This window comes from Ruditapes philippinarum, unplaced genomic scaffold (assembly GCF_026571515.1).
Source record: "Ruditapes philippinarum isolate M1 unplaced genomic scaffold, ASM2657151v2 ctg2071_1_1_1_1, whole genome shotgun sequence".
NCBI classification, from domain to species: Eukaryota; Metazoa; Mollusca; class Bivalvia; order Venerida; family Veneridae; genus Ruditapes; species Ruditapes philippinarum.
In genome coordinates, this window is record NW_026863960.1 from 141,812 (window position 1) to 153,226 (window position 11,415).

Genomic DNA, 11,415 nt, shown 5'->3' on the forward strand with positions numbered 1-11,415 from the left:
ACTTTCTTGTCCTTTGATGTACAGCTATGAAATTTGAACCATGCGGTGGCATAGCATTTTTATCAAATGCAATCTTGTTTTTGTATTTAATATTTAGATATATATATATATATATATATATGTGAAATACAAGTGATTTAAATTTTCTACCATAAAAATGCATAAGATTTAAGTTAAGCTGTGAATCAATTCATAATTTCTATTACAAATTTATTACTATCCAGATAAACAGTACTGAACAATTTCAATAAATACATGTGTATAAACATAAATAAATAAAAAACAAATAACAAAAAACTTCTATGACTTGAAAAGTATGTCAAGGTTATGCATATAAAAACAGGTAGTGTACTCAATAACTCTTGTGGTTATATTTCAAAAGCTATGTGATATTAAAGGTTTTGAGATATTTTCATATGTGAAAATGTAAAAAAAAACAAAAACGAGTAAATGCATTTTGTAGCTGTGGATACAATTACTGGCTCATATTCACAACTGCATCACAATATGCACATGAATCTTTCTTATTAAAACTGAAGATCTTTTCTAGAACTTGGCAAATGTGTTTGTTTTTTTTTTCACATTTTATTTAAGGGCATAAATGAGCTTCGACTGTTAGTGTCATGATGCAGTACTGCTCACAAAAGAGTTACCTGTATTATCAATATATTTACCAATGTGTAACTTAAATAATTTGTTTAACTGGAAAAAAACAACACATTTCAGAGTACTTGAGCATCTCTTTTTGAAAAACTACCAAAAATGTTATGAAATAATTGTGTATATAATTTTGGGTAGAGCAAAAGGTACAAATATGAACTGGAAATAAAATTATTAATATGGCAGTTTATTGCTGACAAAAAAGTTTTGCAATAAGGTTTAACTGAGGTTTTTAACATACTCATGTATATAGTAATGGAAATAAGTTGAGGAAAGTTTGGGGGGTTTTGTTTGTGTGTATGCGCTTTTTTATACAAGTTTCTAAACTATTCTATCAATACATCTCTAAGAGTTGCCACAAATATATCAGCATAGCATGAACTTAATATTTCACTTAAATGTTCTATTATTTCTTCCGTACTTTTACTGTCAGAGAAAACACAGGACACCGAAGCCTTCAATAACTGATCTTTCCTATGTAATACTGCGTACTTCATCACCAAAAATGCTGACTCGGGAATTAAGTATCGTAAACATAGACATTCATATGCCAAATCCCATAGTTTGGTCAGCATATATTTGTTCGCTTCTTCTAATACACCGATACACTGCTTCGCAGACTTTTTATCAACTTGTTTTGAAAAAAGTAGGTCAATGGTCGTACATTTTCCTTTTTCACAACCATGTAGGTAATGTATCAATAATTTAAATGCAAATTTCGACGTTTCCGGAATTTTGATCTCCGACTGCTGAGCTTCGGAGTAGTGGCCGTCCAACATGGCGGCAAATATCTCCGATTTTTCCACCAAGATTGCTCTGTTTGCCGAGATTTTCTCGTTCTTGACAACGAAGACTGTATCCATGGTAATAGAACCATCAGAAACACAACATGACCTTGAACTTTCATCACGATGACCTTGTAAATGTAACGGTAACTTTGACCTCTGTTCACGCCACTTATTTTCACTATTGCTGGAAGGAACGGCATAGGAACCAGCTCTGCAAACGAGTTCTGATCGTTCAACAGCTTCTGTTAACGAATACCTATTTTTCACTACCTGATATTTTTTCTTTGTATTTATAGCACTGACTAGAAGTCGTAAAGCATTTACTGCTTGTAAGAACTGATGATCATCAAAGTCACTAGAAGGTTGAAGAACACTAAGAACTTGATCAAGTATCTCTCTCTGAGTGAAGAAGTACTGTCTTGATGCTTGGGTCCTGTTAACAGAAAACATCATAATGTTTCATTAACTTTCTAGTTGTAGTTTTTTGCTAGATTTTCAAGATCATATAATCCATAGGTGGGTATACCATCACTTATTCTGACATGGAGTTAAATAAACATATTTAGATGAGCAATGAAAAGATGTATCAACTAATATAATGTCTATTATTAAGAATGTCTATATGCTTGTGTGATTATCAAAAATAAATAAATTAACATCATTTTGAAATGAAGGAAATATGTGTTTTTTGTTTTTTTAACCGAGATCCACTTATGTTCCATTTCCATTGGTTATACTTTTTTGAGATCCACTTATGTTCCATTTCCATGAGCCGTGTCATGACAAAATCAACATAGTACGTTTCCAACCAGCATCCACGCAGTCTGATCAGGATCCATGCTGTACGCTTACCAACCCTATTACATGTAGAGAAACTGATAGCCAACAGGACGGATCCTGATCAGACTGCACAGATGGGCAGGCTGATTTGATTCTAAGCTGGTCGCAAACGCACTATGTTGGTTTTGTCGTGACGCGGCTCAAATGCAATGCCGTCTCTAATTAAGTGTGTAAAACATTATACTTACCATGTGATAGCAAGAATATTAATACAGAGTTGAACATGTTGGTCCCTTGCTACTATATGTAATAGTCTATCTATAGCACCCAAGCCATAGTTCACGTCTACAATGCCACTGAGGTCTTCGAGGAATGCCATCGCACTTTTCCCGACATTACATATACCTTCCTCTTGTTTGTGATATTGTCCTGAAATTATTAAAGTTATGTTTGATTGGGTTTTACGTCACACCGATACAGTATAGGTCATATGGCTACATTCCAATTTTACAGGTGGAGGAAGACCTCCGGTGCCCTTCCGTGCATTATTTCAGACATGAACGGGCACCTGAGTAGTCTAGAACAACCAATGTTCCACAAGCTAGCTGGATAACTTCCTCACATGAAAAAATCCAAAGTCCCTGTCGGGATTTGAACCCATATCTTTGAGTTGTAGAAATTAATTGAAATCTAGTAAACTCTTCCTGAATATGTTTAATAATAATTTGATTATATGTGAAATTCAATGTATAAACTATGTTTGGAAAGCTGCATTCCCTATTTCTTGTCAAATTAATTTGGTCCAATCTTATGAAAACTGACAGTAAAAACTGACAGTTTTTTTTTGGAACACTATGTAATCATATTGTGATTACCTGTAGTATGTAGGGTTTAAAACCTAACATATTTTCTCTGTGTATTTATTTTACATTTTAAAAAGACTGTTTTAGAATAATTATTATCAGTTTTTTTAAAACATCAAATTTGAGCAAAATATATCTTTAAGTTAGTGCAATGTCAGTCACCTAGTTTGAACGACCTTTAAAATGCAGACAATAAGCCTTGAAAGTAACATGAACTGCATAATTTGTCACCTAAGTGCATGAATGGGTTAACTCCTATTAATTTATATAACTAGTTAACCTGTTACTGCACTAAGGTGACTATATACTGAATTACACAATCTAGACAGGTCTGTTACATTGATTATACAATATTCTATTTCAAATAGTCTCATTTCTATTCCACTGTAATGCTATGTCACGACAAAAACAACATAATGGGTTTGCGGCCAGCATGGATCCAGACCAGCCTGCGCATCTGCGCAGTCTTATCAGGATCCATGCTGTTCGCTTTTAAACCTTTTAACAAGGAGAGAAACTGAATGCGAACAGCATGGATCCTGATCAGACTGCGCGGATGCGCAGGCTGGTCTGGATCCATGCTGGTCGCAAACGCATTACGTTGGTTTTGTCATGATGCGGCTCATTTTGTATGAGGTTAACATCCAGAAATGGTATGTAGCATGAAACAGGAAAAACAAGGTTAACAAAAGCTATAACATCCAGAAATGGTGTGTAATTACGTACATCATTACGGAAAAAACATTCTATATAAACACCTATATCATTGTTATTAATGCCAGATCTAAGAGATAACGTTACCTTTACATGCAGTATCAATGTCACATGTTTGAATATATCATATCAGATTAACAAAGATATACTGAAAACCTGTCTCATGTCAATTATGTAGACCACCACTAGCACCTAGTTATTAAAAACACTTTAAACTTTGACCTAGTTCTATAGAACATTCACCTAATTCACGAAAAATACCTATAATAAGACCTTGTTTACCGAAATACCAATTCTGAGTACAAACATGGAAAAACAAGACCTGTTGTTGGAAACAGACAAATGAACCCTAAGCTAGGCCCAGTAAGGAACATTATCTTTGACATCCAACAAATGCATGTTTAATTTAAAAAGAGTGTTGCAAGAATAAACATAAACAAAATTTAATACTTTCTTATATTCTCAGTATGGCCAATTATTTCAAGAAGCGTTTATGACTAAATGACAGCACATCAATGTTCATTTTTGACAATCAAGTACATGTATTACCATCCCCTTTCTTACAATATAACTGGTGTTTGCTTGTGGCATGTCTCTTTAATGTCCCACAAAATACCTAGTTATTAATAATCCAAAAATCCATCCACAAAAGATTGATGTCCAGATATGACCATCAATTAGCTTTTATAAAATTTTACCTTGTTAAGTATTAGTGTGACTTTTCCTTTAAGCTACAAACTGGTTCTCTACGTTACCTATCATAAATTGTTTTAAAGTACCACATATTTAAACCAACTCAATGCACTATAATTATTTAGAAAATCGTTTAATTACTCCGGTCCTGTGGTATGAAACAACATACCAATACATGTTCGAAATTCTGATACCCTGAGGAAATTTCAAGCCTCCTATATCCAATGGCAATTTTCTAACTAATTGATTGTACATATTGTTTCCAAAAACAATAATTTAATGTATAAAATAAAAAGTTTAATAAAAACTGTTATTAGAACAGCCTCATAAATGTCTAATTCTTCAACATTGATTTACTTTTTTGTACTTTCCATGCTGAAGTTATGAAAATGTCACTTCTCTATATTAGAAGAAAAAAATGTTTACTTATTTATTGTATTGATATGATGTTTAATGTACATATTTATGTTGTCTAAATGTTGATTGTGATTGTATTTTATGTTGTTTTGTATATACTGAGGCCCGCATGGAAGATCGGGAAACTGAATGTGTTAGCCTCATAAAATAAAGTTGTTACTTACTTACTACTTACTTCCTATCATATCATGACAAATGATCATTCAAGTTTGACCTTGACCTTTGGGATGCTGAGCTGGATCTTGTTCACTACATGTCATTTGATATAAGCAGCATAATTATGCATAATTATTTTTAAAACTATCCATGAAATAACAAATTTATACACCACATAAATTATGACCATCTATTCAAAATCAAGTTTTTGACCTTGACCTTTGGGCTTGAGATCTTATTCTTGTGAGAGACACATCATCATAAAATGCAACACTTTTATGCAAAGCTTTTCTAAAATTTATCAATGAATGACAGAACTGTTGACAGGTCATGAAAATGAAGGTATTTATGAGAAAATTTAGTGGAAAGTGTTACCTTGACCTTTGAGATACAGACTTACGTCTTACATCTTATTGTGCAGTATTTTTATAAATACTCGTACATAATAATTGTACATAATTGTACATAATTACAAACTAGAAATGTGTCATCATGCCACGGATGCCCCCGCATGCAGCCAAAATTTCAGATGGTGCATTAATTATTTTTTTCATTTTAAGTTCAAAGCCCTTAAAACTTTTCAATGTTAACACAAACCATTTTCATACAATGTTCAAGGCACTGAAATTATTCAGTCTTAACCTTTTAAAAATAGCATATTGCATATTTGTAGCCAAAATAATGGCTAAAAGTATGAGTGCTGAAACTGAAAGTTCAAAATTTTTCCAACATTCAGGAAAGATAAGTTTGTCTAAAATCATTGAACCACAACCAAATTCAAACTTAAACTGCTTATTCCTAAGATGTATCTATATTATTTTCAAAGTGAAAGGGACATAACTCTGCCAAAAATCATCGAACCATGACCAAATTCGAACTTGACCTGTATTTTCTCATGACATATCCATATGTCAAGTTTGAGTTGAATGTGTTGTACCGTTGGGGAGATAATGAACGGAAACTGAAATTTCATATTATTTTCAAAGTAAAAGGGGCATAACTCTGCCAAAAATCATCGAACCATGACCAAATTCGAACTTGACCTGTATTTTCTCATGACATATCCATATGTCAAATTTGAGTTGAATGTGTGCAACCGTTCTTAAGATAATGAACGGAAACTGATGATGACGGAATGACAGAATGACGGAAGGATGGAAGGACGGAATGACGGAACAGGGTAACACTATATGCCCCGGCCATTACATGGCGGGGGCATAAAAATATCATTTCAATTTTTTTCACAGTATATGCTCAAATTATTCACATATATTCAGTTTAGTTCAAGTGCATGCATGTTATTTCAAGTTGCATGCATATTTTTCTTTTTTTTAATTGTATTGTTGAAGTTTAAGATTAACTTTTTTGGGCTTTCTTTAAATTTCTAATACATACTTTAAATGGACAGTTATATAAGAATTAAAGTTTGACAATTCCATTTAAGAAAATTAGTTGGTTAAGGTTAAAAGTGGATAGCTCTACAATGAGCACATTTTCAAGAAGTATTTTGAATATTGATAATAAATACAATAGAAATGTTATCATTTGGATATTCTTATAAAACATTGCCTGAATAAATATGCTGATAAAGCTCTAAGTGATTTAGAATAAACATATATTTATATGATGAATAATAATATTTTGTCTTAGGAAAATTTTATCATCTTCTATATATAACAAAGCAATATTGGATCATGTATCTCATACTTTCCAACAATATCAATCTACATGTATAGTTCAATTGTGGTCTGGTATGATACTCAGAACTATCAACATATCAATTCATGGTATTAGAGAGCTTCCATTCTGGACCACTTTACTTTAACCAATGAAAGTTTGAAGCATATTGGAATGCATGGTTGATTACTGGTATATACACATGTATAAGAAATTTCAAATAGATGATTTATTATAATAGAGTCACTGTACTTTTCGAATATCAATTCGACGATACATTATTTTTGAATGGATGTGTTTCTGCTTTAAGTTTAAATCTCATTATTTCCTATTTCTTTAGCCTTGCCTAACTTATGCATTTCAGACAATAATATACAAGATGTAAGAATTTTATTAATTTGTATAAAAATGTTAATATGACTGAAGAGTCTAATATTGACAAAGAATTAAAAAATTGTGATGTTACTAGTCTGCCTCAAAATGAAGCATTGAAACTTGAAGGTTTTCTTTCATATGATGAAGATTCTTTAAAATTTAAAAACACGAAAAACGATATAAAAAAAGTTATACCTTTAAATGAAAAAGACTGCTGTGACTTATCGACTCCTTCGGCTATTTTCCTTCTTTTACCCAGATGTTCTTCTTCTACTGAGTCATCACTAACTGAAAACCTATCTTCGTCTGCTGAAACTTCATGCTCAATTTCTGCTTTCCCATAGCTTGACTTTCTCTTCACAATGTTTTTCTTGCTATGCAAGTCTTTTGTTAAAGCGTTTAAATCTTCGTTCTTCAGAAGCTTGTCAAAAATCTTCATCGGGATGTTCAGCATCAACAGCTTGTTAAAGCATAAAGGATTTCTGAACACTCTTGATAGCAGACGCGGACATCGAGCGAGTGGGAATTCCATAATGCTCATATAGCCAAACAAACCGTCTAACACTTCCATGGTAACCAGTTGCATTGTGGGATCAGTCATTTGCGATACCCGTGATAACAGAACCAAAATGTTGTATTCCGTAACGTTATTTCTGCTGGGAACCCGTTTCCTTTTGCAATGCCCTTTCTCCTTATTAAGCGTTTCTTTTAAAGTTGATAATTTTTTATTGAAATTCTCATTTCCTTTTTCAATAAATTGACTGTTTAACCCATCTGGATCATTACTAGTGTTTTCAATATCGGTCTTGTCAAACTTGTAATCAAATCCTTGACTGGAATCAACTGCTGAATGTTTGACTTTAGCTTGTGTTTGTTCCGGCACTAAAGGACTTTCCTCCAAAGTGAATGGATCGTCAGAGATTCCTTCAGAGCTGTTCAAAAATAAATTATCATGTGCATCATTTACATCTTCTTCCTGTGAGCCTCTTTCTGGACTTGATAAATTGGTGTTAAAAGGTGATATTGACCTTTTTGAACATTCTGGACTAGTTACAGGACTTATAGTTGTCCTATACAGCTTGCAATTTATGCCTGTGTATTTCGGGTGATAATTTTCTGGAGACTGTGAACCAGTCAAAGAAGTGTAACTATGACAACTGCTTGGACTGGTTTCTGGGAATATTTTTCTACTAGCCCTCTGTGGACTTGGACTGGTATTTGGAGAAGATGGTGGGCTGTACTCTGGAGAACTTTCTCCAGGAGAATAATATGAACAATTGCTAAGTGGACTATAGGAGCTCTTCAGGGAATACTCAAATGAATGAGGAGGTGTGAATCTTTCGATGCACTTTGCACCTTGATAATCCTGAGGTTCCCATTCCACACTGGACCTATAACTTGGACTGTCTATACTGTATACAGGTCTTTTTGTTATCTTTCCAGCACCTTGATTGGTGTTAAATTCATTGGTTTCTTTTTCATTACCATCATCAGACTCTTTCATTACCTCAGTCTCCTGTTGTTCAGTATCTTCTAAACCTGCTTCAGTTTTATTCTCCAACTTATCTTCCACTTGATTGTCTTGACATACATCTTGTCCCACTTCAATTTCTGGTTTTATTTCTTGTGCAGGGTCAATATCTTTATTAATATTGGGCTCAGTGTTTAACTTTGGTTCATTGTCTTCAATCTCTCCTATTTTTCCAGCGGTCTGCTTAGAATCATGTGGATCTGTGGCTACTTCTTTGTCCTTTGGTTTATCAATAACAGCTTCTTTCTCTTTTTTATGACTATCATTATCATCATCACCATCATCATTTTCTTGCATTATATAAGTTTTTAAATGGTTTATCAATAAAGGGACTAGACCGTTTTCCAGGAGCACATCGAAACTTGTCTCATCATACAAAAAACAAACTAGGGCACTGATAATTCGTGCATGTAATGTTTGGAACTTAACATCTTCTAGGGACTGTATGAAAAACCGCAGAACGTTTTCGTCTCGGAGTTTAACTCTATTTACAGCTTCCTTACAACACAGACAAAGCACACTCAATAGATCTTCTCTGAGATATTCCCAGAAAGGCTCCTGTGATGAAAACTCCTCATAAAACATGGTTATTCCCCCTGAATTCCCGAATTCGGCTCTGAAGTTGTGATGCTCACAGAGACGAGTGACTATCTGGAATGCTTCTATATTGGACTCTTTCACTAGTGATAGTAAGTAGGGTATTTTACCTGAAGCTATCACCTGTCTGGCAAATAGGAGAGTACTTCTGCAACAGAAAAGTACAGAACTGAAATATCAGGAACTTTTTGATGAATTTGCTATGGTAACCAAAATTTTTTATACAGTGTAACTTCCGAATTCCGGAACTTCTGAAATCCGGAAACTTCTAAAAACCGAACACAATTTTCGGTCCCGATTTTTCCCCTTCTATTTTCTATTAATATAATACTTCTGAATTCCGGAACTTCTAAATTCTGAATTCCGGACGATATTTTCGTAAAATTAGAGTCAAATCAATGCAATTTTACCTCCGAAAACCGGAAATATCCAAAGGTGTGAAATGCATTGTAAATCGAGAATGTTTACCCTGCAGGAAGATTTAATCTCCCTATCGATTGTTTACTAATTAGCGGTGATCGTGTAATTTGACACGCGTTAAAATCACAAACTGTGAAATGGTATGTTTGAAGTGATGCGGTTAATCAAAGTAATTTACCGCGGTCAGTTAATTTGAAGTGTTTATTAGCGGACTAAATCACAATTAGTTGGGACAATGTATGCATCAAACGTCTATAGGGATTTTATTGCATTTGATGTAATAATTAATTAACTAGCATCGGACGATATGTAAGTTTATGCAATTAACAACATTTCTACAAACTGATAGAAATTCGAAAGCATTTTCAGGTGTAAGATAAAAATGTATTCTTTTCATTCACATCTTTATCTTGATTAAAAGACTATTATATATGATATTACAGTAATGGCCACATCTTCCTTGACATTTAGTGATATTAAGTGGTTTAGTTTTGTCCACATTATCATTAACCTCTGAATTCCAGAAACCTCTGAAATCCGAACTTTTTGACAAGTCCCATGGGTGTTCGGTTTTCGGAAGTTACACTGTACATATTTACAAATTAAAAAAAAAATACAAGGAACTCTTAGTGTTCCACTTTAATTATTTTTCTTCATTAAAATCATACAGCCTTCAGTCTTATAAAAGAATATTTTTCACCCAAATTCCATCCAAAAACAACTTCTTCCATTTTTGAAATGTAAGAAAAAAAAAGAATAATTCTACTACCCATGGACAGATAGACTGTGTATACATCTTAGTGCAGACGACTTCAGTGCGTCTACATCATTGTCAATGAGCTTTGATGTGACACTGATGACATTTTTCTCAACAAGCTTCTGAACATGAGGACCAGTCTGTCCAAGCAGCCTGAAATACAGAAATCAGAGATGAGGAGCGACAAAAAACTTCTGATTGACTGGAACTTATAAGAAAAAATTTAACCTTATTTGTAAATCAGTGTGTTTTTTTCACTTTTGGGGGAAGGGGGTTGGTGCCCTTTGGAGGGGGAAAAATGCAATAGGAGGGGGAATTTTATCATTGTAGAAAGTTTTATATTTTTCCTGTAAGATTTACTGTGTGACATAGGGCTGTGCATTGCCATTTTTTTTCTGTCACGATACATATCACGATATTTGTTTTTCAAAACGATGTGATTCACGCTATGTTTTGCATACTTTGAAGAAATGCGATGCATATTGCGATGCCATACGTATCACGATACTGACTTTTAGACTTAGAATATAAAAAATTGGCCATTTGTTTACAGCATAATTACAAATATAATATAAAACTATTACAATAACAAAAAAATAAACTCTTTTTACTTGTTGTTGTAACTTGGTTTCCGATTTTGATCTTTTAACACTTTACTTTTCTGATTACTTGAGGATTAAAGGTATTTTTAATTAAACCATAACAGCAAATTGATATCTACTAGCTATTCTAACACTAAAGTCCACTACTGTAAATATGGCAGTTTAACAATTTAAGTCTTACAATACACCACTAAAGATTTTTCTTGTGAAAAAAATAGTAACAAGTGATCTACAATTAGGTCAACAACTGTGAAAATGACAGTTTATAAGTTTCAGTGTCAGTTTTCTCAAAAGATTTGTGCTCAACTCCAGAGTATTTTATTTTGATTTTGCAAACACTCCACGTCCGGTCTTCCACATTAAACAACACTGTCTCATGGTTCCC

General features: G+C 33.4%; 1 protein-coding gene across 1 annotated transcript; it reads right to left on the minus strand.

Annotated features, from left to right (window-relative positions):
- Positions 1 to 470: 470 nt before the first annotated feature.
- On the minus strand, positions 471 to 10,581 carry LOC132723958 (uncharacterized; the record flags this gene model as incomplete). Its single annotated transcript, XM_060708763.1, is given in 4 exon segments — positions 471 to 1,881; positions 2,477 to 2,657; positions 7,319 to 9,399; positions 10,441 to 10,581. Coding segments are annotated over 4 exon segments (3,298 nt in total), but the record flags the coding sequence as incomplete, so codon positions are not given.
- Positions 10,582 to 11,415: the final 834 nt, after the last annotated feature.